Below are 26,854 nucleotides of genomic sequence, written 5' to 3'. Positions count from 1 at the left end.
AGTATAAGCCTTTGGTCAGTTTCACAGAGCTGAAACTCTGACTGGAACAAAAAAGCCGGAGTTTCAACTCAGGATCGACAAACTTAAAGCTGTGAGATAAACCTGCTGCCTGCGCAGTTCAGAGGTGAGTCTGAGCTCAGCTCTGGTTGGCTAATCTCTTTCTGACACTACGAGCAGCCAGGTCAGCTGACTTCAGGGAACCAGCGGATCATGTGATCAAAGACCGAGCAGAGACGATGGCAGCGGGGAACGCGTGGAGTGGCGGACTGTACGTGGTTCTCGTGCTGTGGATCGTCACTGTAACGTGCTCCGCGGAGCCCGGACGCAGAAAGGTGAGTTCACAAGTGAAGCCGGAACGGGCTCCGAACCGGCTGAGAGCCCTATAGGAGCATGAGGGCCAGAAGGGGAAGCCGGAAGTGACGGAGGCTTGTTTGGTAGCTGCTCAGCTCAGCTGAGGGCTATAGACCCGGGATTAAGTTTGTATCCTGTGATCGATTCGCCGTTTCCCGATTGTTTTGAATAGACTCGTAAAGAGGCGCAGCGGGTAGAACCGCCTGTGGTCCTCCAATCAGAGAGCAGTTGGAATCCTTTCAGTTACTGAGACCTCTATCAGTCTTGATGCATGCTCAATCAGCAAGGTAAATAAATCTCAGAAAGTTTGATTTTGTTCATCTGGACGTTTTCAGTGGGAGAAACGTTTCGTCACTCATCCAAGTGACTTCTTCAGACTCAGCTGACTGCAGGTTTCCCCAACCTTAAACAGTACATTTGCATAATGACTGAAACTAGCACCAGTGGCAAGTCATGGGCTGTGAGGTCAGTTCCTTGGTTTTTAATCTCATGACCATTGATCAACAACCACTGCTCAAAGCCCACTGATCAAAAGCCATTGATAAATGGGATCAAGCTAGGAAGGCACCTAAAGAAAGCTCTCGCCGATCCAGGAGAGAAGGACAACCGTTGCCTAAGTGAAATCCCATAGTGATCCTGTATGTGTCAGGAGTATTAAACAGTTGAGGCGCACTTTTTTCTTAAGGCTGTGTCTTTGTGTAATTTATGTGAAAAGGGAAAGACCATCTCTGAATCCAAGTGGGGGGCTAAGGGTACATCTTTTGCCATCTTACAATGCAGTGATTGCAGCCATTCCCCAACTCTTTGTGAGTGGTACTTATGGTCCCTTTGATAAGTGGCCACTGATCAAGGCCCTTTGATCAGTGGGCCTTGATCAGTGGTTGCTGATTAATGGTCATGAGAATTTACATATTAATGATCAAGGAACTGACCTCCCAGCCCATTGTTCTTTCAGTGGGCTGGTTTCAGTCATTATGCAAATATACTGTTTGTAAGATTGGAGAAACCTGCAGACAGCTGAGACTGAAGAAGTCACTGACGAAACGTTTCTCCCACTGAAATGCCGCGTCCAGATAAACAGAATCAACTTTTGGGGAGACACCTATCAGGTTTTTCTTTTCTTAATGAAACTTCCTTAACTGCTTGTCCTGCAGTTAAAATAAAAAAAAAAAAGTACTCATAATCATCTCACGGACGTAACATGTACAGCTACTTTCAGTGCCACTGATATTTATTCTTTTTCTCCTTTTTCTGAGTTAACTTCAGTAATTACTTTCTCCAAACCACCATCATGTCTTTTAGACCCCATTCCTACATGATTGCTCCTATCATTAATTAAAGTTTCAATTTTAAATATAATCAGCAAACCACAGGCCTTCAAGCTGGCAGTAGGTGCACCATTACTTAAAAAGCCATCTTTCGACCCGCTGTGTTAGCTAATTACAGGCCATTTTCCAACCTTCCTTTTATCTCCAAACTGTTTTAAACAGTAGTTGTAGTTTCAGTCAGATTTCAGGCCTTATCACAGTACAGAAGTGGTGAAGGTTACAATCTTTGTGTCTTATGGCCTCTGACAGTGGACTCATTCTGTGCCTTTCCTGCTAGGCCTCAGTCCTTTATTCAATATTGTTGACAATAATATTTTATTACAGCGATTAGAGCATGCTGTAGGTGTTAATATACATTTTTAACATTATGCAGATGACACCCAACTTTATCTATCCATGAAGGCAGATAACAAACACCAATTAATTATACTGCAGGAATATCTAAAAGATATAGAGACCTGGATGATCTCTAATTTTCTGCTTGGAAATTCAGATAAAACTGAGGTTATTGCACTTGGCCCTGAAAATCTTAGAAATATTGTATCTAACCAGATGACTACTCTGGATGCCATTACCTTGGCCTCCAGTAACACTGTGAGGAACCTTGGAGTCATTTTTGGCCAGGATATGTTCTTTAATGCACATCTTAAACAAATATGTATAAATACTTTTTGATTTGTGCAATATCTCTAAAATCAGAAATACCATGTCTCACAGATGCTGAAAAACTTGCTCATGCATTTATTACTTCTAGGCTAGACTACTGTAATTCGTTATTCTCAAGATGTCCTAAAAACTCCCTGAAAAACCTTCAGTTGATCCAAAATGCTGCAGTAAGAGTACTGACCGAGACGAGAAAGAGAGCATATTTCTCCTATATTGGCTTCCCTTCATTGGCTCCCTGTTAAATCCAGAATTGAATTCAAAATCCTGCTCCTCACATGCTACACGGTCTTGAATAATAAGGACCCTTCTTAATGACCTTATAGTACCATGTCATCCTACAGACTGTGGCTTACTTGTGGTTCCTAGATTATTTACAAGTAGAATGGGAGGCGGAGCTTTCAGCTTGTTTATTAAATAAGCTAGCATTAATGCGTGGATCTACCTACTATTAACATTGAATATAAATTCTAAAACTGAATATATTGCATGGTGTAACCCCCCTCCACCATTAAAAATGGTTCAGTCCATAGCGCGGACTGGCTTTATTTCTTGTTTTCAGTAGCAACTGATGGCCATAATTGTGCTAGATCACATTTTGAATCAACACCATGGGCATTTTTAGATTTTAACACAGGTGGTTTGACTGTTACACTCTGGAAATGGAACGAAGGTGAGTGGTATTAACCCTCTGGGGACAACGGACATGCAAATCCAAATCACATGACCGATTTCAGATGACATGGCAGCAAAGAATGATGAGTATCCATTTCAACTTGTGTTGAAAGTTCGGACTTCAAACTATATAGCAGTAATAAACCAGAGTTATGATAAAAGAATATATTCTGTGTATATATACACAATGCTCTTTACTGAATACTATCATCATGTTCAGTGTGCGAATAAAACGGTAAAAAATGTCTAAGCACAGTGCAAAAAAGAAAAAGAAAACCCTTTCCTATTGGTCGAAAAATGTACCATGTCGACCATAAAAAAATTATATATAGTTGTTTAGGAGGTGGGGAGTGGCGGAGGTGAGAGAGCGAGCGAAAGAGAAATAATAATAATAATAATAATAATAATGGATTGGATTTATATAGCGCTTTTCAAGGCACTCAAAGCGCTCTACAATGCCACTATTCATTCACTCTCACATTCACACACTGGTGGAGGCAAGCTACAGTTGTAGCCACAGCTGCCCTGGGCCAGACTGACAGAAGCGAGGCTGCCATATCGCGCCATCGGATACTGAATTTGAGATGTGAGAGATTTCTAAGATTTGGCATATTTGGAGTGTGTAGTTAGCGTGTTGTGTTGACTAGTGTAGTTGGTTGTTTTGTTTTGTGTGTTAAAACAATGAAGGCACTAACAAACAATTTTTTGGAGTGGCACAAATAAAACAGTGATGCAGACGCTGAGGATCCTGCACAGTATCTTAGCTGTTCCTAGGACTGCCCTCTTCTGGACAGATATCTCGGATGTTGTTCCTGGGATCTGCTGGATCCCCTAGTCTAGCTTGGGAGTCAATGCACCTAGTTCTCCACTTACCACCGGGATGACTGTTAACTTCACCGTCCACATCTTCTCGAGCTCTTCTCCTTGGTACTCCTGCAGCTTCTCGTGTTCCTCCTTCCTTATGTTGCTTTCATTCGGTATCGCTACATCTATCACTATGGCCGTTTTCTTCAGTTTGTCTACCACCACTATATCTGGTTGATTATTTTTTCATTATCTTTTGCTGTTTGCATAATTTAATGAACATTTTTGCTAAAAATGCCCTTTTTTGTACTCAGTACTATTCAATAAAGGGAAAAAAATATTCAGCAAGATGAGACCAATGGCTGTAGAAAAGATGAAATGCTCTGAGTAGGTTTGCTTCTTCTGTCTTGCAGATTTCAATGCAGTTTTACCCCAGCTCACATTCAACCCCTCAAGCTGGTGATCTGCTGCATGTGAGAGCCGTGGGAGACAATGACACACTGCATTACCTGTTCTGTAGCCAGGGGGCGCCAACGCTGCTGCTCATCCACACCAACTCTAATACTTCTGAAGTGCAGGTAGTCGGTAAACTCAGTGTGATGTCATTGGACAGAGAAAAGTTTCAGAAAGGGTGTGAACGGCCAGCTTTGTGAGAATAAAAAATCTACTTCTGATAAAATAAAAAAATGGATGAAAAGCCTCAGCCTACTGAGAGGGTGATTTTTTATTTTTATTTTTATTTTTTTTTTAATCTTAAGCGCTGCATTAATTTTAATAAATCTGTCCCTGACAAATACTGTTCACTTAATAATAATGATTAAAAGATGATGGAAGATCTGCTCTACCTCCTGAGCTAGAGGATCTACTGATTGCAAGGTTGGTTGTTCGATCCCTGGCTGCTCCAGTCTAATTGCTAAATATCCTTGGGAAAGACCCCAAGTTGGTTCTGATGTGTTCATTGGAGTGTGAATACGCATGTATGAATAGGTATTTACCAAATAATAATTAGGCCCAAATTCCAAATTATAGACGAACTGAGATCCACATCATGGGTGGGGCTCGAAGTCAGAGCATACAAACTGTACAGGTAATCAGTTCTGAACCTGGGAACACGAGCCTGTCCTGCATTATCCAGTGTGTTTCAGACTCAGTGTCCTTTTTGGTCCTGCTGCCCACACACTAAGCCACAGTTAACAAGCCGATAACATCAGTGTGCCTTTTATTTTTCTCACTTATCAGGCATTTGTATGTTTCATTAGCAGACCCTAGGATTTCCTTTTTACTGATTAATGTGAAAGTATATCAGGAGAACTCAGCTGAGAGGGCACAGAGACTTCTTGGGAACCCCAGGGTCTGTCCATAAGCCTGTCATTAGCGGGGCTCTGGGGCTCTGGGCTCACAGCTGGAGGTTAAATGTTGCCGAAAGAAGGGGCTAAACACTTGAGCCCAACCTTTTAAAATAAAAAAGCAATTAAATTAAAAATTAAAATAATAAATTGTTTAAGTAATTTCTGTTGTTTGTAACATTCTTGACACCCTAATGTTGATATATGTGTGACAGTCACATGACTGTTCGTAATATTCTGACCTTGGGTGTGCTTTGTGTCCCAGGTGAACTGGCCAGAGTTTGTGGCTCGTAACACCAGCGGCAGCCTGAAAGTGGAGCCAGAGAGCAGCTTGATGTACAGCAGTGCTGTCGTCTTCAGCCGGGTCAGAACAAGCTCAGTCCACCTTAAATCTTTAGGGTATGTCTGGATACATCTGACCTTAAACCTTTTTTCTCTCAGCTGTTGGAGTATGACGATGTGAACGACACGGCTGAGCCGACCTCTGACCTCTTCCCTCCATACGACCTGCAGAACTTCACCTGGAACCCCATCAACCTGTCCGAACCCATGGCGCTTCTCTGTGGCACCGATGCCTCCTTCACCAATGGCTCGCTCTGCCTTCAGGTCTGTTGCCAAGCACAGTGAAATCAGTATTCAAAAATGATCGATACGCTGACCGTCATTACTTTTATTTCAGCTGTCGGTTTTTGACTCTGAGGGGCGGGGAGAGGCATGGCCGCACCTCCTGCACTCTGTTAACTCTTCCCAGTTGGAGGTGTGGTTGGATGGCATACCGGCCCGAGCCACTCAATCCAGGTTCCTGTTGGAGATGCATGCAGTAGGGGAAGCTTATCCTTTAAGCACAGTCAACGTTTACCAATCAATCGACGATGAGTATACGCCATCGATATTCAAGGTAGCTTTGTGCTGTGCATTATGTTCTTCTTCTTGTTCTGACATCATTTTATTTTCTTCTTGGAGGAAATCATCCTCATCAAAAGACTTATCCCTAAACCAATGAATGATAAGGACCCTTTAAATATCATGTTAAATTCAATAAATGTACCACCCAAAATGAGAAATCTGGTCCATCATTAATAATAATAATAATAATAATAATAATAATAATAATAATAATAATAATAATAATAATAATAATAATAATGGATTGGATTTATATAGCGCTTTTCAAGGCACCCAAAGCGCTTTACAATACCACTATTCATTCACTCTCACATTCACACACTGGTGGAGGCAAGCTATGGTTGTAGCCACAGCTGCCCTGGGGCAGACTGACAGAAGCGAGGCTGCCATATCGCGTCATCGGTCCCTCTGGATTAACTACATTTATTTTTTATTATAAATTAATGTGGTCTGAATTGAGTATGGTGTGCTGTTTGACGACAGACCCAGTCAGTGATTAGACATAAACTCAGCGGGACATCCAGTGTGACGACCTACTCAACCAATAACCTGCCACATCCAGGGTTGTGTGCGCAGATGGACTCCTTTAGTCTGGCTCCACCTTGTTTTAAGCTTCCCTGCAGAAGAAAACAGTGCTCGATCCTGCTGAAATGCTGCTGAAAATGGGTTTTCTCTTGTTGGACAAACACAGATTGGATCTTTGACTATTTTCTCACATCAAATGAGGTTTTGATGTTGAGTCACAGAAATATAGTTCGATAGATTTTTTTTTTTTTACTGTAGACAGTGGCCCTGTTGGTGTGGGCGGGAGTATGACTTTGGTTTTTCTTCCATATGTTTCTGCTACAGGTCCTGCTCATTCTGTCTACAATGTAGTTTGAGTAAAGTTTGACTGAATGTCCTGTATTGACCTCTGACCCCTCAGGTTTCTCAATGGGTGTCATCAGTGAATGGCAGTTCTGATGTTCTGGGTTACGCGCTGTGGAAGCCAGTGGCGTACCGTCAGGCACGGCCGGCTCTGGAAGATGCCACGCCATGCCATCACTCGGTGCCGCGGGCTCAGAGTGGGTCGATGGTGACGGCTTCGTCCGGTCTGATCCGAGGCTTCTTCTCAGATCCAAAGAGCATGGCACTGAACGTGAGCTTTGGCCTGGCAGGGGAACCATTCTACAACGTCACACGCTTCCTCAGCTGGTAGGCTTGTTGTTATTTCTTTGTTGTTTTATCTCTTACTCTCAGCCGATCAGCTCTCATCTCCTCCTTACTCCTCCAGGACACTGCTGGTGGGTGTTGGGTCACCGCCTGTTGACTCCTTCTCTCCTCTGGTTGTTGCCATCATGGCAGTTGGTCTGGGAATTCCCATGATCATCCTGCTGGTTGGTGGAATCTGGCTCTGCATCCGTAAAAGCAAGGGAGCATCCTCAACCTCCTACGAGCCAATCAACTAATCATTTCACTGCGTTGCCAGAGACAGTTTTAATGTTTTAGAAACAGATGACATCACAGTGACATTCCAGCCAGTCAGGACACAGCAGAATCCGTGTACCCATTTGTGTTTTTAAAGACAGTCAATATGTTTGATTGGTGATTGGATAAGATCTTACTCTGTCCTCATCGAATTCTTGCTGAATCAAACCTCCAGGCTCACCACTTGGCAGCCATCTTGAAAAACCTGTGGGCTCTTATGCTCATGGTTTTTCTGAAGCGTTCTTTTACTTTTTCAGTAGGTCATAAAAAATATAATGTGTATAAATAAAACTTAAAAATCCTTTTTCTGAACCCTGAGTCATTGTTACTGAACCCTGACAGGTTCATGTCCCTTTCTGATGATGTCATATTCCTACTCTAAAGGTCTAAATGGTTAATTTAAAGCAGCTGCTCACAGATGAAGAGTCTGCCACCTTGGGGCCAGTCTTTGACTTTCAGATGAAAAGATGTACAATTTGAATTTTTACTTTGAAACTAAGAAGCAAAGTTAAGTTGATTGTTAATAAAATATATCAGAATTGCCTGATTCAGTTTCTTTCTTCATCAGATGTCAGCTGACATGTCACTGGTGTTTTTTAATAATTAAAAAAAAATCAACTTTCATATTACAGGACGTCTCACCTGGATTTGTTTGACACCTAGTTGTAATAAGAAGTAAGTTTTTTTTTCAGATGGTTTCTCTAATCTAACATCATCAGTCAGGACAGGAGGTCACATGAAATTGGTTATCAGCTTAATAAATCAACCCAGGATTTATTAGTCTGGCTACAGCACATTCATATGAATGGGCTGGTGTTGGCAGCATGTTGTAGAGACATGCACAGGTGTGCTGAGAACAGAGCAGCTGATTTTACTCAGAAACATAATTATAACAGTCCCCTCAAGGTGCTTCATATTGTAAGGTAAAGACCCTTCGATAAAATAGAGAAAACCTAAACAATCAGATGATCCTTGAGCAAGCGCTTGGTGTGGCAGTGGAAAGGAAAAACTCCCTTTTAACAGGAAGAAATTTTCAGCAGAAACAGGCTCAGGGAGGAGCGGTCATCTACTGGATTCTTCCACAGAAGAAGCTGAAAGCTCTGTTTCCCATTCTACTTTTTAAATGTCCATTTGCGGTGGCTGTAGCTCGGGTGGTGGAAGAGCAGGTCACCTACTAACTGGAAGGTTGGTGGTTTGATTACAATCTGCATGCCAAATATCTTGTTGCTCCCTGAAGCATCCATCTGAGGATGAATGAGTGAACATTAGAAAGCACTTAAAAACAGCATTAAAAAGTGCTTGGGTGAATGAGGCAAGTTGGGTAAAGCACTTGGTGTGCTCAGGTACAGTAGACAAGTGCCATATAAGAACCTGTACATTAACCATTATGATAAGGTGGAGCCTGATTATTTTAGACCTTTGTATGTAAGGAACAATTTTAAATTTGATTCTGGATTTAACATTGAGCCAACGAAGAGAAGCTGGTATGGGAGACATATGGCTCTCTTTCTCAGTGCAACTATTATTTATTTAATGTGCACACTGAAGGACATAGCCTGGTCAAAAACAACTCCAAAATTCCTCACAGTGTTACTGGAGGCCAATTTAATGCCATCCAGTGTAGAACAAATGGTTAAATAATGCTTATGGAACAATAAAAATGGTTTACAGTGCAAAGAAACACAGAGCTGTGTCTAAGTGTCGTCAAATCAACACAAAGACTTCAGATGGTTTGGAAAAATTTCAGACTTTCCTACTGCTCACAAATAGCCTGGATCTTCCTGGAATGGATGTTGTTTTTGGGAGCAGTTTTTGAACACTATCAGGGCTGCATCATCTTGATGCATACTCAATCATCCAGGTAAGTAAATCTCCAAAATTGATTCTGTTCATCTGGACGTAGCGTTTTGTGGGAGAAACGTTTCGTCAATCATCCAAGTGACTTCTTCAGTCTCAGCTGACTGCAGGTTTCCCCAATCCTATAAACATAAGTGCCAGGAGGATTGCCAGGATTTATACATTGGGGAAACCAAACAACCTTTGGCAAAGCAGATGGCACAACACAGAAGAGCTACCTCGTCAGGCCAGGACTCTGCAGTCTATTTACACCTACAGGCCAGTGGACACTCTTTCAAGGATGAGGATGTACACATCTTGGACAGGGAGGAACGCTGGTTTGAGTGCGGAGTCAAGGAGGCCATTTACATGAAAAGGGAAAGACCCTCTCTGAATCGAGGAGGGGGCCTAAGGGTACATCTTTCACCATCTTACAATACTGTGATTGCAGCCATTCCCCAACTCTCTGTGAATGGTTCTCATGGCCATTGATCAGTCGTCTTTGATCAGTGGGTTTTGGTCAGTGGTTGTTGATCAATGGTCATGAGAATTTGCATAATTAAGATTAAGGAACTGACCTCACAGCCCATTGTTCCTTCAGTAGGCTGGTTTCAGTCATTATGCAAATGTACTGTTTATAAGTTTGGGGAAACCTGCAGTCAGCTGAGACTGAAGAAGTCACTTGGATGAGTGACGAAACGTTTCTCCCACAAAACGGTACGTCCAGATGAACAGAATCAACTTTTGGAGATATCAGGGCTGCAGCTTAAAGAGTAAAGCGTGTCACAAACCATATACATTTTTTTCTTATTAATTTAACGGAGCTTAACTACAGTCAGAGACTTCCGTGTCCTAATGATGGTGCTTAACAGATGGCTGGGTAAGTACAGATAAAGTGCTGAGGGAAACTGCTATGAAGGTGTTTGTAGTATCCTTTGGACAGAAGAAAGAGGGCAAGGAGAACTGGTGGAGGAATAAGGAAGTACAGGGAACTATTCAAAGGAAAAAAGTGGCATCATTAGGGAGATGAAAAAAGGAAATGGCAATGGCCTGTATTTGTATAGTGCTTTACTAGTCCCTAAGGACCCCAAAGTGCTTTACACATCCAGTTATCTTGTGAAAACTAATATTTGTCATTCTCAAAACTTTTGGCCAAAATTGTACATTTCAATCTAACCTGCTTCAAATCCTTTTTCTCTGTCTAGACAGTCGACTGACTGAATTTTATTAATTTTTGTTTGACTTGTTTTTACTAAGCAGATTGCAACATTCTCGAGTATTACCAAAAATTGCAATTTTTGTTGTCATTACTTACATTACTATACAATTTATATACCTTTATTTCTCTGTTTATTATATTTAGCTTACTCTCACCTGCTAATTATTGGGATGTGTACAACATCTTTGTTCTGTAATGTTGTTTGAAATCAAGTACGTTTGAAAAAACAAACAAACAAAAAAAACTACATGCAAGAGTGTTGTACCAGCACATGCAAAGCAGACACTTTCCATGCGCGATGGCTTCTTTGTGCGCTCGTTGGATTTAAGCGCGAGGAAATTAATCGCACCGCGAAATGTAATTATTTTCGGATAATTTTTTTTTTGCGCATTTATTAAGGCATAACTATAACTCCATACATTTTGTAGAGGTCATAGGAGAAGCTGTAACAGTTTGTCCTGAAACAACAACAGCGATCTCCACGCTTTGAGTTTAATCTCAAAATTTCGACTTTATTCTCAAAATGATCAATAATATTTTTGTGTTAATGTGACCCAAATACTACACTCATTCACACATCAGGTATATGTATTCATGTAATGTTTAACAAACACTTTCAATTTAAAAAAAACAAAAACACAAAACCCACCGACTCTCTGGTGTGACGCAAATATGACGTGCGCAAACCCGGAAGCGGCTGAAAGCGCACGCGTCTTTCTCGCGGAGCACAGTGAGTTATTTTTCTCTAAAACTTTGGTCGTTAACTCAAGTTAGTCTCGGTGTTATCCATTATATTAGTGTCGACTGGAATATCACATTCAGCCACTGTGCTAGCTGTTTCCGGTTCATCTCTGAACACACACAGACATCTGTTAGCTGTTAGCAGCCGCGGCTAACGATCAGTTTACAGTCAGTAGCAGCTTCCGGTTACTGATGGAAGGTGAGAGTGAGCAGCTTTGGGTCGTATCCGATTTTAACCTGGTCACATCCAGATTTAACCCGTTTCATCCACAGAGTAAAAAGAGTCAAATAGCGCCCTAAAGTGTCAGAAGGAAACGCATCCTAGACCCCTTTAGTCTCATCGCTTCAGTAAACACTCGAGTCCTGTTTGTGACTCTGCAATATTAAATCCTGTGACGGCACACTGCACAAATACTCGTCTTTTTTGCACAGAGGCCGGGGGTGGAAGGCAGGAAAACCTCAAAGGAGGTTCATAGATGTAATGAAGGAGGACATGCAGAGGGTTGGTGTGACAGAGATGGATTCTGAGATATAAGGAGATTAAGGCAGATGAGCCGCTGTAGAGTCTCCTGGGGAGCAGCGAAAAAAGAAGGCGGCAGGCTTACTGCATCCTACAGTTTTCCAAACCAAATTAGTACAAAGGTGTAAGTAAGCACACATCACCAAAGAACATCCTCAGCTTCCACCACCATTTTAACTGTTGCAAACTACACCCATCAATTTAACTTAGGTCAGGCCCAGGGTAGCATCAATCTGTGGCCCAGTGGTCATACAACAGTCTGCCCTGAAACAGTCCTGCATCCATCACTGTAAACTGCATTACAACGTGGTGACAACCCAGTTTAACCTGCACTTACAGTTCTATGTAACCTTTGACATTTTTGTTTTTAATTAGTTTGATTGACCCAACATGTAGGCTTTAAATTTCCGATTTCTGAAAGGTCACTGAGCAGTTTTTACATTAAAAAATGTTAAATCAAATTCCAAATGATATCAGATTGTTAAGACAGATACCTCTATTTGGTGATCTGAAAATTTTAGTCAATTGATGTTTTCTTTTTTTTAACATTCTTTAACATATCTCTAATATTTATTATGTGTAGTTATTTATGAGAAATTTCATTATAGAAAACTCCGATACCAATCAGGACCATCAGGCTGTAGTGCATAAGCAGTGATTAATACATTGTAGTTTTTGACATCATAATGTATTACTCTCCCTTTCGGATATAATGGGTTATTAAAAAAGGTAAATGGATCACGTTCGGCATTGTTCAGTCAAGCTGACATCTCTAATTCTCAATAAACACAACATAAAGCTTCATCAGATCAAACTGATATTGTTTTTCTCTCTCCTTCTCTTCCTCCTCTTTTTTTTCTTAGATGGAGCTTCAGTCTCGTCAGACAGAAACGACGGAGGAGGCAACACAGAGCAGAGGAGCTCAGCAAGAAGAGAACTCGGGGATGAAGAGGAAGCATGTTGAAGATGAAGAGGAGAAGATGTCACCTAGCAAGAAGCAGGTTGTCAAGTTCATTTTCTTTTATATTTCTTTAAAGCAGTTGTCTGAAGGCTCTTCATGTTGTGAGATGAAGTCTTGGTTTAATGTGAGAGGATCAGACAGCACTTTTAAAACTATTTACTAAAAATATATATAGTTTAGAAGTTTAGGATAATTTGGAAAACATTTGTAAACCCAGCGAACAGCCTAACATATTTTAAAACTCAAATGTCTTCAGAGTTTTACGGTCTGTAGTTTACAATATAAAGCACCTTGAAGCAACTTTTGCTGTGATTTGGCGCTATGAAAATAAAATTGGACTGAACTTTCTATGCTATTCTATGATACTGCCTGAGGGAAAACATGCATAATGTTAAGAGAATCAGTTAACCTTAGTGTGTGAAGAGGACTCTGTTAGATTGAATTGATTCAAACCACTACAGCGCAGTACCTTTAACACCTACAGCATGCTCTAATCGCTGTAATAAAATATTATTGTCAACAATATTGAATAAAGGATTGAGGCCTAGCAGGAAAGGCACAGAATGAGTCCATCCTCAGAGGCCATAAGACACAAAGTTTGTAACTTTCACTAAAGCTGTTTCTGTACTGTGATGATCTCTGAAACTTTTAGTTAAACCATCCCTCTGCAGATGATCAGTTAGCTGTTTTACAACTACTCTTTCACAAATGTTTGAGATAAAAGGACGGTCAAGTGGTGGCTTTAAGTAACAGTTTAACTACTGCCAGCTCGAAGAGATGGGTTGATCATATTTAAGATTCATAATTTTGGACTTCTTTGAGCAGTGTTGTAGGAATGAGGTTTGATTGACACGTCGTTGATTTGGAGGAAGTTATTATTGAAGTTAATTCGGAAAGATCAGGCAGACAAAAACAATCTAAATATTTATCAGCAGGTATTAAAGCTGCTGTGAGGCTGTCATCCTTATTAGTGATCCCTATAATTGATCTCTCAGGTGCTTGATCACAGTGTGAAGGTGGCAAGTCACTACAACCAGCTGCAGGAAGTTGGCCTGGCAGCTCGTAGCAGAAGCCGAATCTTCTTCATGAGGAACTTCAACAACTGGCTGAAGAGTGTTCTAATTGGTAACTGGCTTCTGATCAACACACCACACTTCCTCAGTTTTAACATATCCATAGTGATCTGTAAGCAATTAACACCCATCCGGCAATTGCATGCATAATAACATGAGAGCGTAGTTTTGTTTTTGTTTATTTTTTGCTATAAATTGTCTCTGGGGCGAAACATCAGATCCAACATTTAGAAAGCTGATTATCAGAACAAAATGACAATGCAGTGATATTTATCCAGCGAGTATAATACCAGTCACTAATACAGATTATTGGCCTTTTATGTTTCATTTGGCAGCCTGTTGTCTTCATGCTGATTAATGACCTTCATCCTTTAAAAAAGTGTTTTATAAATTATCAGAAACTTTAAAAAAACAGATTTAATAGATTTAACTAAAATAAATGGTTAAACCTTGCAAAGGGGCTGGTGTAAACTTTTTACAGGAAGCCAGTTTATTGTTTTTATTTTCACATGGACCAGAGAACTCGTCCATTTTCTACAGTTTTATCGAGCAGAGAAAGGGACTGATTATTTTATTTAAAAAGGTTTGCCTTTATGTTTCACCTGTGCCTTGTATGAACATAGAGGTGACTGTAGTTTAGGAGGTCGAGCAGGTCATCTACTAATCATAAGGCTGTTGATTCCAAAACTGGCTGCTCCAGTTTGTGTGCCAAGGTGTCCTTGGGCAAGATGCTGAACCATGACTTTCATGGGAGTCTGACGCTGTGTATGAATGTTAGATTAAATGCACTTACAAGCACTTTTTTCTATGTCTATGATTGGTGTGAATGGATAAGACATGTTATATGAAACACTTTGAGTGCTTGAGTAGAAAAAGACTATAAAAGAACACTTTTCTATTTGCCATCCTGTAACACAAAGGACCTACGCAGACAGCATTGTAAGTTGAGTGATTGTTTTATTTTTAGTAGTCTTTTTTTGCTTTTGGTATGACTCTTCTATTACTCCCATTTTCAGCATTTCAGCCAATTCCTTCTGAGCAATTTGTCTTGTGTGTTCAAGTATCTGGTAGTGAATGCACCATCACACTAGAGTGTGCTACAAAACGATGCTCTGTGAGACTGGTACAACCAGACAAAACGATGTTGCACTGCAGCACCATCCACTCTCTGGGCCTGTGCAAGATGGTCATCACAACGGAAGCAGGTGGAAATGATAGAATTTGATACCGCTGGTCCCAACTCATCTCTTTCCTTCACCAGGCTCACCAGAGAAGTAATTTCAGCCTATCTTTGAGCAGGTTGAGGTGATAAATCTTAGATTTAGGCACTGCTGACGTGCCTGGAGCAAATTCTCTCATGATAACCTCCTCCTTATCCTCATGAATTAACTTACGAATCATGGATTCTGTCTTACTTAGCAGTTCCACCAGCCTGTCAGTCTGAAGGTCATAGACGCTGGCCAAACAAAACTTAATACCCAGTAATTAGTACAGTTCTCTTAGTGTGTGAGTCATGAACAACCCCCCACTATTTGAACCCGCTGTTCCACCCCTCCATTGCAGCTGAGCCACAAACCACCCTCTCAGTAAAGGAGGTGTAGCCTAGTTTTTTTTTTTTTAAGGTAAATAATAAAAGTCATCCTTTGTGATGATAATAAATAATTATTACCTTCACCTCCTCTGAGTCTCTCCTCCATGGTGGTTTTTGGTTTTTTGGTTCTGCTCATGAACCAGATCTCTGGTCTGAGTGATCCTCTTGAACTGAACTAGGACTACCATCACCAGCTACAGTCCAACACTGGGGGAAGAATAATTTTTATTCCGAGTCTACTGGACTGTATTTTAACCATTTTTTATAAACTTTTTACTTTTTATTCTTTCACCATTTAATAATTATATTTTTTTTCTGATTTTACCTATTTTCTTTCTGCAGCACCTTGTGTGGAAGCAACTTTATAAATAAAATATTTACCTCCTCTTACAGTTTAGTGTCTTTTTCTATTGACAGGTGAGATGTTGGAGCAGGTAAGAGGGGCGGGATCTCAGCAGGTGTCTGTGTTGGACCTTGGTTGTGGAAAAGGAGGAGACCTACTGAAGTGGAGAAGAGGAGGAATCGATCACCTGGTCTGTGCAGGTATTGATTCATTGATTTTTATGGTTTATGAAACTCGACATCACATTTCTACAGACTCTTTTCATGCATATACAGCTTTAAGGACTGTAAAGGACCAGCAGTGAAATCTTCCTCTAAAGACGCACCTCATCCCGCTGTTTAACTTGAAACAGTCAATGTTAACTTTGTGTAAAATCCATCCATCCATCCATCCATCCATCCATCCATCCATCCATCCATCCATCCATCCATCCATCCATCCATCCATCCATCCATCCATCCATCCATCCATCCATCCATCCATCCATCCATCCATCCATCCATCCATCCATCCATCCATCCATCCATCCATCCATCCATCCATCCATCCATCCATCCATCCATCCATCCATCCATCCATCCATCCATCCATCCATCCTCTGTCTGACTGGGTCGTTCTTCGCATGAGCACAGACGACAGTCAGGACCCTTTCCCCAATCTGAAGGCGTAGGGAAACAACACTCTCGCTCACAAAAACCCCCGGGTGACAGGAGCAAACTGAGGGCATACAAAAATACCCACCCACTGCCTGCCTGCCGTCCCTCACTGACTGGGACAGAGTCCAGATTCTCTCCAGGACACTGGTTCCAGTTCCCAAACTGTGAAATGACGTGACCCCAACTATATCTAGTCAGTGTCCCTAAACCTCACACTCTAGCTCAGGCTCCTTCCAAACTAGAGAGGACAGGTTCCACATCCCTGTAGCCAGCTTTGATAGCTGGGTATCGGGCTATCAGGGCCCTCGCCCTTGACTGCCACCTGACACACAATATACCTGACCCCGACGGTATCTGCTACAGGTAGTGGGCCCAAGGCGTGGCCACCAGTTGCTCTTTGTCAAGCTCCCTACCAAGCCTGGCTTCAGGGTGGGGAGAAATAACCCTGGAGTAACCCAGTCTTGCGCAGGTTACTCAGGTGTCTTGCTCTTTTATTTCTCATGGGGGTCCAATGAATTGCTTTCATCCAGGACCAATTTGCCTTGGGAGAGACCTACCAGGGGACAAAGAAAAGGATAGCTGCTGGGACTACTGGGGCACACAAACCTCTCCATAGCAGTAAAGTGGTGGCATTGAATTGAAATGAATTATGTCAAACATCACAGAGATCAAATGAGAGCACCTGCCACAAAATCTCACCTATGTATGAGCTAATACTTGTGCTTCACTTTTGACTTAACTGGCTCTCGGTCCTCTATAACTGGTCATCACGTCAATTCAGTTCAGTGTTATTTACATTGGATTAAAAAAAAAAAAAAGGAGTATTGAACGCGTTTTATATTTACTTAGAATTTTTTCTAAGTAAATATATTTCTACAGATGCCATTGACATGAAATGTCACATGAAATGGAGCAATCCACTCAATGATTCCAAGAAGGCTGTATACCAGGTTTTAGATGTGTCCTTGATAAACACAGCTTGGCCTGATAATGAACTAATCATTTGATTCAGATGTGTTGACCCAGGTTGAGATCTTAAACCTGAAGGACACCAACCCCTGAGGCCTGGAGATGGACACCCCTGCTGTATACTCTAAGCTTATGTACTGTTATTCAGTTCATAAGCACAAACGACAGTCAGAACCTTCTCATCCACCACCGAAAACATACTGGAAACAAATTGAGGGGATACAAAAATACCCACCCCTGCACACTGCTGCAACCGTACCTCCTGGGGGCGGTGGATCGACTGGAGGGTGTCCCATATCATCTCTTGCCTCTATAACTGCTCAAAAGGCATTACAACTGAGATGAATTGTTGGATGTTGCTGGAGAATTTTGATGATTAAACATAGATGTTTATTTTCAGATATTGCAGGGGTTTCTGTGGAACAATGTCAGATTCGTTATGACGAGATGAAAAAAAAGAGCCACCGTAACGAGAAAATCTTCACTGCTCAATTCATCACAGCAGACTGTTCAAAGGTAGACCTGCAGCACACAAAAAATAAGTCGAGTATTCGGTGATAAAAGTGAACGTATAAAATCAGGATTAAGTAGAAAATTAAAGTGAGGTTTTTCTCAGTCTGGATTGTTTGATTTGTTACTGACCTTTTATCTCTACCTGCAGGAGTTGTTGTCAGAGAAACTGGATGATGCTGAGCTCATGTTCGACATCTGCAGCTGTCAGTTTGTGTATCATTACTCATTTGAGAGTGAGCAGAAGGCTAATATGATGCTGAGAAATGCCTGTGAGCGTCTTAAACCTGGAGGGTACTTCATCGGTACAACGCCAGATGCCTTTGAACTTGTGTAAGATAAACAATTAAGTGTAATGAAAGGCGCTTTTTTATGGTAAATTGTTTATAGTCACATCTGTCCACATGTCAGGTGGACAACCTTCTTCACCTAAGCCACATGATCCTATTAGGTGAAGCAGGTTGTCCACCTGGCGTTGGAGCTATGAAAACTCCAAGTATTAAGATAAGCTTAATACTTGGAGTTTTTATAGCCTATTTCCATTAGTACCTTCTCTGTGTAGCTTGGCTCAACCGGACTTATATTCTGTCACTTTTCATTATAAACGAGTACCATGTAATGTGCGTGGGGTCATTACAGCAAGGATCTGAGGCTGGATCGCCTCAGATCGCCCTGAACCTCAGTCAAATAGGTACTAAAAAGGTACCTGGTGCCAGGTACGACCACCTAATGAAAAACCTTAAAACTGAGTCAAGCTGTGCTGAGCCGACCCTATTAGACATTTTGAAATGTTCAGATGTAAAGACTGAATCACTGAGTCAGTATCTGCTTCATCTTCACTATGCTCCTTGCCCCCCCCTCAACAGTAAACGTTTGGAGGCATCTGATTCGCTGTCATTTGGTAACGAGGTTTTCAAAGTGACCTTTCAGTCCAAAGGTTCCTACCCTCTGTTCGGATGTCAGTATCACTTTAACCTCGAGGAAGTCGTCAACGTTCCAGAGTTCCTCGTCTACTTTCCTCTCTTTGAACAGTAAGAGTACTCACAGTAACATCTGCTTGTGTACTCTGAATTTCCTATAAAAATATTTCATGATACTCTGTTTCCACTTCTTATATCCCAGCATGGCGAAGCAGTACAATATGCAGCTTGTGCAGAAACAAAGATTTGCAGATTTCTTTGAGGAGAAGGTGAAGAAGGAGAATCATCGCAGCCTCATGATGAAGATGATGGCTCTGGAGGTAGAATATTAATTGAAACTAAAATACTGACTATGATTTCTCAGTTCATTTTTCTTATTTTAACAATAATGATGTGACCAGAAGATAAACTAGATATGGAGTTAACACAACATTTAAGCATGTTATTTTTGGACACAGATCCAAATCGTGACAAATTAAAGGAAAGGACAAACTTATCCTTCCAGTGAGGCATTTCACCTTCTCAAGCCTTAAGAATAGCTTCACTCCTCTGCACACAGTGGATGAACTGTTTTTTCTTTTCTTATCTGTTTGCTTTGTTAAAAAAAAGTTCACTGCTTTACTGTTTTGCTAGATGTGTGGTGATATTTTGCTCCAATAAATCCACATACACATTAGTGTGGTCCTGTGTCTTGTGGATAAATAGAACGATTCATCTAATAGTAGCGTTTGATCAGAGGATAAAGAAAACACATCAGAACCAGCAGAATCTGTCACTGTAGCTCAGAGGTCCAGGTTTTTCTTTTAACCTGTCACCACTTACTGTCTTTTTAAGAGTTTGTTTTGCTTTCAGCCTTTTCCCAGTGAGGATGGTCTTCAAGCCTCAGACAGTGCAGAGGAATACTGTCATGCTAAAGAGCACTGTGACCGAGCTGACGTCAGAACTCCCCTGGTAAGCGTGCTCAGATGGTAAATGTTAAATGGACCGGTTTTTATAGCATTTTTCTACTCTACTTGAGCACTCAAGTGCTTAATGCCACATGTCTCATTCACACACATGCATTCAAGCACTTTTTAACATTAACACATGGATGCATCAGGAGCAGCTTCGGTTTCAGTATTTTGCCCAAGTGTATATATAGCATGCGATTGAACAACCAACCTCCTGTGTCCCACAGGGTTCAGTTTTAGGTCCATTACTATTTTCTTTTTATATGCTTCCTTTAGCTGGTATCATTCAATCTTTTAGCGACCTGTCTTATCATTTTTATGCTGATGACATTCAGCTCCATATGTCCTTTAAGCCTCATCAGCTGGATAGGCTGTCCACCCTAGTCCAGTGCTTAACTCAGGTTTCTGATTGGCTTTCAAGCAACTACCTTGTTCTAAATACTAACAAGACCAAGACCATGATCATAGCTCCTCCTGAGCTACATTCTAAAATCAGTCAGGTTCTTGCCTCTTTCTGTCCATCTGTCAAGTCAAATATTCGAAATCTTGGAGTAATATTTGACTCTTCTCTGGGCCTTGACTCTCATGTAAAATCTTTGTCTCGTTCCTGTTTCTATCATTTAAGAAACATATCTAAACTGCGACATATGGTTTCCTCAGCTGAACTGGAAAAACTCATTCATGCATTTGTGTCATCACGCTTAGATTACTGTAATTCCCTGTTTACTAGCTTGGATAAATCATCTCTCTCTCGCCTCCAGGCAATACAAAACGCAGCAGCCAGGCTACTAACTCGCTCTACCAAGCGTGTTCACATCACTCCCATCTTATATTCTTTACATTGGCTCCCAATAGAGTTTAGAATTCACTTTAAAATTCTTGTTTTAACATACAGAGCACTAAATGGCCAGGCTCCAGATTACTTATCCAAGCTTCTTATAAAATACACTGCTGCTCGTCATCTCCGCTCACAGACTCAGAGTCTCTTAGTTGTTCCCCGTACACGACTGAAGACAAAAGGGGACAGAGCCTTTCAGTCTGTTGCACCAAGGCTGTGGAACAGTTTACCACTACAATTACGTTTGCTTGACTCTGTGGATTCTTTTAAAAACAGTTAAAAACTCTTCTGTTCAAACAAGCCTTTTGTTGATCGACATATTTTATATTTTTTACATTATTTACATTTGATCTTTTACATTGTATATAATGTCTATTGATTTTATTGTTTATTTTAATATTTGTGTACAGCGCTTTGTGATTGTCTGTCTGTGAAAAGCGCTTAATAAAGTTTACTTACTTACTCTCTTAGTAGATGAGCGACCACATCTACCCTCAAAGCTCAGTTTAAAAAAAACAACAACCCCAAAACAGTTTCAGGTGTTCGGCCCAGTTTTACAACATTTGTCTGTATTTCCATGTGTGCAGGGAACGCTGAGCAGATCTGAGTGGGAAGCTACCAGTAAGTCTTTCTGATCATCTCCATCAGCTGTTTACATGACACAATTAAACTGATGCTTGTAAAAACATTTCAGTATTGTTGTCTTTGATCTACTTTTAAAATATGTATTCATATTTGATCTACAAACTGTTGATCACTAAAACCCTCATCTGTCTTTGCTCTGCAGGTATCTACCTGGTGTTTGTGTTCCAGAAGATGTCCTGATGCTGCGCTCGTCTGCTGCTGTTTGTCTCACTGTTCTTCAGCTCATATTTGTGTTTCTGTTGCTTTAAGTCATTTTTGATAAGAAATGATTGTTTTGTTTGCAAATGAAATAAAACTTCTGTCAAACGTTTTTGTGTTTTGTTCTTCTGAATTATGGAAATGTTTAAAGCGTGTATTTCCCTGGATTACAGGATAGTTACAGTAAACAGAGAATTTACAGCCATTTAATGCAAACAGATTATTATACTGTAGCTCTACTTATGTTGATGGGTAAATTGGTTATTTTTGATTTGTTAATCTTTTAGTTTGGCTTAAAATTTAATTTTTTTTTCATTGTCTGATGTAACTCTGAAATTTGTTCTGTTGCATTTCCAAAGTGCAAAATGTAACTGGCAGATTAAAGCCCGTTTCCTTCCCCTTTGTGATACCTCTGGTATTCATTGAACCTCTGTTAAGTTTATGACAGGCACAGATTTGTTAAGGATCAGTTTATTCTCACCTAACAACCTGGACCTGAATCTATAACATATGAACGAAAGTACTGGGCCATTTACAGCTACACTTACAGGAGCTACTCAGCCATGACACTCTGGTACTGGTACCATACCATACAATTTTTATTCATAAAGCACTTTATCACAGCCACAGCTACATGGTACTGCACACTGAAGCTGAATAATAAAAATGCATAAAATACAAATGATAGCCAGTTAAAAAGGTAAAATAACTAAGAGAAAAACAGAGTCTTGCTGAGGTAGAAAGCCAAAGAATAAAAATGGGTTGTAAGACATGTTATAAAATTTGGCAGTGAAGGGGTCTCTCTAATGTACAAGGGCAAGTTTATCTCACATTGGGCATAGCTGTGTCCACTCAGTTAAAAGCAATTTTAGCACCTCTGCTTTTAAGACAGTTGGTTGCTCCTTACATACAGGTTTAAAAAACAGGTGGATGATCTGTGTCTTCTGTACGACATCATACAGGTCCAAGAGTAGAAAAAAATGATGAAATTAGGGTTTAGAGCAGTCTGCAGCCTTATCATTTTGTGCTGGCCTCATTTTACTGCTGGAGTTGTTCCATATGGACATATTTACTCTGTAAAACTTAAAATTTAAACACTAAAGCTGATGTGACAATTTTTTGTGTATTTTTCACACTCTGGTGTAGTGACTGCAAACCTCCAGTAGGTGGTGCAGTGAACCCTTCACAGCTGTTGAGAATCAATTGTCTCATCCTTAGGAGCTCCATTGAGTTAAAGAGTTAAAACATCTTGTTATGTGATTAATTTAAATTGAATTTACTTAGAAAATGAAAGTATTAATTTAAATATCTGATAATGATCTGTTGGCTCTGAATGCTGCTCATGAAAGACCGATGAATAGAATAGAATGAAAACATTAAAGTTCCTTTAGAAGGAGAAGAAAAATACAGTTTAAGAGGTGCCTACACAGGGAATGTTATGTAATAACATAGAATCTACACAGGTATGTACAAGTTATATACAAATTATATATGCCATATAAGGGAGCAGGTGCTATATAACGAGCAAGTGATCAGTGGTAGTGCACATTGAGTAAGAGGTATGACTAGAGGTAGGAAGGAAAATTTTTGGAGATATTTGCAAATTAGACACTGTGTGATGTCGAAGTTCAGAAGGGGACATGAAAATCTTGTTCTAAATTTTATAAATATGCCTCAGGAGCGCCACACAGCATCATGTTTTTATAGGTTGGTAAATGATAATAGAAGTGGGGAATGTTCGAATATTAAAACTTTGTGGCAGAAAGATTTAAATACACTAATTCCAATCGAAAAATGGATGGGGATTTTGGCGAAAAATGGGACTTATGCTAAGGAAGCGAGGAGCAAATGCATACAATATAAAATTCTGCATAGATATTATCATACTCCAACAAGATTACACCGTATGAAGCTTATGCCTGACAATCTCTGTTGGAAATGCAAAAGTTGAGGCGGGGACTTTCCTACATTGTTTTTGGGAATGTTTCCTTATAGCTCCTTTTTGGAAGGAAGTCATCACACTTTTAAAAGGTTGGTCCGGATTAGAAGTGACCTTAACTCCTGAATTGTGTTTGTTAGGAGACCGTTCTCATATTCCAAGAATTTATAATAATATTTTCACGGTTGTTATGGTTGAACTAGTAACCACATCGAGGATTATCCTTAGGCACTGGAACTTTTTTGTTGTTTTTTCTTTCTTTCCCTATTATACAGGTTTAAGTATACGTTTCCAAAAAAACTGCAAAATCAATAAAAACGTAAATGTCAAAAAAAGAGAAGAAGTACTTGACTCCGTGGTATAATTCTCAAACACGTAGCCTAAAGCAGATAACTCGTAAGCTGGAGAGGAAATGGCGTGTCACAAATTTAGAAGATCATCATTTAGCCTGGAGAAATAGTTTGTCGCTTTATAAGAAAGCCCTCCGCAAAGCCAGAACATCTTACTATTCATCACTGATTGAAGAAAATAAGAACAACCCCAGGTTTCTCAGCACTGTAGCCAGGCTGACAAAAAGTCAGAGCACTGTTGAGCCGACCATCCCTTTAACGTTAAGTAGTAATGACTTCATGAACTTCTTCACAAATAAAATTTTTATCATTAGAGAAAAAATTACCAATAATAATCCCACAGATGTAATATTATCTACAGCTACTCTTAGTACCATTGATGTTAAGTTAGACTCTTTTTTTTCCAATCGATCTTTCTGAGTTAACTTCAATAATTACTTCCTTCAAACCATCAACGTGTCTTTTAGACCCCATTCCTACAAAACTGCACAAAGAAGTCCTGCCAATTAATGCTTCAATCTTAAATATGATCCACCTATCTCTAATAATCGGCTATGTACCACAGGCCTTCAAGCTGGCTGTAGTTAATCCCTTTACTCAAAAAGCATCTCTAGACCCAGCAGTCTTAGCTAATTATAGGCCAATCTCCAACCTTCCTTTCATATCAGAAATCCTTGAAAGAGTAGTTGTCAAACAGCTAACAGATCATCTGCAGAGGAATGGTTTATTTGAAGAGTTTCAGTCAGGTTTCAGAGCTCATCACAGCACAGAAACAGCTTTAGTGAAGGTTACAAATGATCTTCTTATGGCCTCTGACAGTGGACTCATCTCTGTGCTTGTCCTGCTAGACCTCAGTGCAGCGTTCGATACTGTTGACCATAATATCCTATTAGAGCGATTAGAGCATGCTGTAGGTATTACAGGTACTGTGCTGCAGTGGTTTGTATCATATCTATCTAATAGAGTCCAATTTGTACATGTAAATGGAGAGTCCTCTTCACACACCAAGGTCAATTATGGAATTCCACAGGGTTCAGTGCTAGGACCAATTCTGTTTACACTATACATGCTTCCCTTAGGCAGCATCATTAGAAGACATAGCATACATTTTCCCTGCTATGCAGATGACACCCAGCTCTATCTATCTATGAAGCCAGATAACACACACCAATTAGTTAAACTGCAGGAAAGTCTTGAAGACATAAAGACCTGGATGGCTGCTAACTTTCTGCTTCTTAATTCAGATAAAACTGAGGTCATTGTACTCGGCGCTGAAAAGCTTAGAAATATGGCATCTAAGCAGATTCTTACCCTGGATGGCAATACCTTGGCCTCCAGTAACACTGTGAGGAACCTTGGAGTGATTTTTGACCAAGACATGTCCTTCAATGCACATATTAAACAAATATGTAAGACTGCTTTCTTCCATTTGCGCAACATCTCTAAAGTTAGAAATATCCTGTCTCAGAGTGACGCTGAAAAACTAGTTCATGCATTTCTTACTTCCAGGCTGGACGACTGTAATTCATTATTATCAGGATGTCCTAAAAACTCCCTGAAAAACCTTCAGTTAATCCAAAATGCTGCAGCAAGAGTACTGACAGGGACTAGAAAGAGAGAGCATATTTCTCCTGTTTTGGCTTCCCTTCATTGGCTTCCTGTTAAATCCAGAATTGAATTCAAAATCCTGCTCCTCACATGCAAGATCTTAAATAATCAGGCCCCATCTTATCTTAATGACCTTGTAGTACCATATCACCCTATTAGAGCACTTCGCTCTCACACTGCAGGTCTACTTGTTGTTTGTAGAGTATTTAAAAGTAGAATGGGAGGGAGAGCCCTCAGTTTTCAGGCCCCTCTTCTGTGGAACCAGCTTCCAGTTTGGATTCGGGAGACAGACACTATCTCTACTTTTAAGATTAGGCTTAAAACTTTCCTTTTTGCTAAAGCATATAGTTAGGGCTGGACCAGGTGACCCTGAATCCTCCCTTAGTTATGCTGCAATAGACGTAGGCTGCCGGGGGATTCCCATGATGCATTGAGTTTTTCCTTTCCAGTCACCTTTCTCACTCACTATGTGTTAATAGACCTCTCTGCACTGACTCATACCTGTTAACCTCTGTCTCTCTTCCACAGCATGCCTTTTATCCTGTCTTCCTTCTCTCACACCAACCGGTCGCAGCAGATGGCCGCCCCTCCCTGAGCCTGGTTCTGCCGGAGGTTTCTTCCTGTTAAAAGGAAGTTTTTCCTTCCCACTGTTGCCAAAGTGCTTGCTCATAGGGGGTCATATGATTGTTGGTTTTTTTCTCTGTATCTATTATTGTTGGATCTACTGTACAATATGAAGTGCCTTGAGACAACTGTTGCTGTGATTTGGCGCCATATAAATAAAATTGAATTGAATTGAATGTGTGAGGGTTGTATGAAGAGGTGTTAGCTGTTATTATGAAGAGTTGTTATCATGGCATCCTCCGTCAACGATGTGATGTTTTGGACATTTGTATTTGTTGCAGCGTGAAAACACAAACTGCCTTAAAAACTGTCATTGTGACATTTGAATCTTTTGTCTGCTTGTTTACAGAGAAACGTGTGCACAAAGACGGAATCAGAAAGATCAGATGTGTTTTCGAACAGAGGTCAGTTCAAATGTCCACACAAGCCTTTTTGGATCAAACCACACAAAATTACCCACAATCCAATATTAATGGATTATCACACAGCAAATTATATGACATTAGAGCTTTCTTTCTTGAATAAACTACCTCAGGAACATCCTCAGGGAATTTATTCAGATGTGGTGAAAGCGTCTTGGCCTCTCGGAGAATGCACTATTCAAAACTTATTTTCACACAAATGCTGCAGTGATGACGACACATGTAAAAGGTCAGAGGTCACCTTCACTGAGTAGCTCATATCAACCTGTGTCTATGCTAATGTGTGTTACTGATGCAGCTTGTGTTTTGAACATGACTTTCAGGTTGGATGAATTGACGCAGACAGACACAGTGTGCTTCGGGTTTATATCAGCTGATCTGGGATCAGTTTCATGTAGTGA

General features: G+C 40.5%; 2 protein-coding genes and 1 long non-coding RNA gene across 4 annotated transcripts; 2 read left to right on the top strand and 1 right to left on the bottom strand.

Annotated features, from left to right (window-relative positions):
- The first annotated feature begins 180 nt into the window (after positions 1-180).
- On the top strand, positions 181-8,082 carry glmp (glycosylated lysosomal membrane protein). The gene is made up of 7 exons (XM_085148835.1): positions 181-332; positions 4,235-4,399; positions 5,433-5,531; positions 5,609-5,773; positions 5,847-6,065; positions 6,999-7,267; positions 7,347-8,082. The coding sequence occupies exons 1-7, from the start codon at positions 237-239 to the stop codon at positions 7,519-7,521; spliced, it is 1,188 nt and encodes a 395-aa protein (XP_085004961.1). The 5' UTR covers positions 181-236; the 3' UTR covers positions 7,522-8,082.
- On the bottom strand, positions 1,521-26,149 carry LOC146493590 (uncharacterized). The gene is made up of 2 exons (XR_014871963.1): positions 25,126-26,149; positions 1,521-2,235 (listed from the first exon to the last, which is right to left on the bottom strand). It is a non-coding gene; the product is annotated as an uncharacterized LOC146493590 (long non-coding RNA).
- Positions 11,216-21,622, top strand: rnmt (RNA (guanine-7-) methyltransferase). Of its 2 annotated transcripts, none has more exons than XM_085148833.1 (11): positions 11,216-11,325; positions 12,720-12,857; positions 13,813-13,942; positions 15,899-16,024; positions 17,850-17,965; positions 18,111-18,292; positions 18,826-18,990; positions 19,082-19,199; positions 19,732-19,830; positions 21,255-21,288; positions 21,455-21,622. In XM_085148833.1, exons 2-11 carry the CDS (start codon positions 12,720-12,722, stop codon positions 21,490-21,492), a joined length of 1,146 nt encoding a protein of 381 aa, XP_085004959.1. In that variant the 5' UTR covers positions 11,216-11,325; the 3' UTR covers positions 21,493-21,622. The 2 variants fall into 2 exon arrangements, with proteins under 2 accessions (XP_085004959.1, XP_085004960.1); XM_085148834.1 differs by lacking the exon at positions 11,216-11,325 and adding an exon at positions 11,336-11,535.
- Positions 26,150-26,854: the final 705 nt, after the last annotated feature.

Source organism: Neolamprologus multifasciatus, chromosome 22, assembly GCF_963576455.1.
Source record: "Neolamprologus multifasciatus chromosome 22, fNeoMul1.2, whole genome shotgun sequence".
Lineage (NCBI taxonomy): Eukaryota > Metazoa > Chordata > Actinopteri > Cichliformes > Cichlidae > Neolamprologus > Neolamprologus multifasciatus.
This window is presented reverse-complemented; position numbering and strand designations above follow the sequence as displayed.

What these genes read in the sequence shown, in the direction of transcription:
- glmp (XM_085148835.1), top strand. Translation starts at nt 237, where the DNA reads ATGGCAGCGGGGAACGCGTGGAGTGGCGGACTGTACGTGGTTCTCGTG. An exon ending in CTAATACTTCTGAAGTGCAG is followed by an intron (nt 4,400 to 5,432) that starts GTAGTCGGTAAA and finishes TTTGTGTCCCAG; the next exon opens with GTGAACTGGCCAGAGTTTGT. An exon ending in ATACGCCATCGATATTCAAG is followed by an intron (nt 6,066 to 6,998) that starts GTAGCTTTGTGC and finishes CTGACCCCTCAG; the next exon opens with GTTTCTCAATGGGTGTCATC.
- rnmt (XM_085148833.1), top strand. Translation starts at nt 12,720, where the DNA reads ATGGAGCTTCAGTCTCGTCAGACAGAAACGACGGAGGAGGCAACACAG. An exon ending in GCTGAAGAGTGTTCTAATTG is followed by an intron (nt 13,943 to 15,898) that starts GTAACTGGCTTC and finishes TTCTATTGACAG; the next exon opens with GTGAGATGTTGGAGCAGGTA. An exon ending in TCACAGCAGACTGTTCAAAG is followed by an intron (nt 17,966 to 18,110) that starts GTAGACCTGCAG and finishes CTCTACCTGCAG; the next exon opens with GAGTTGTTGTCAGAGAAACT.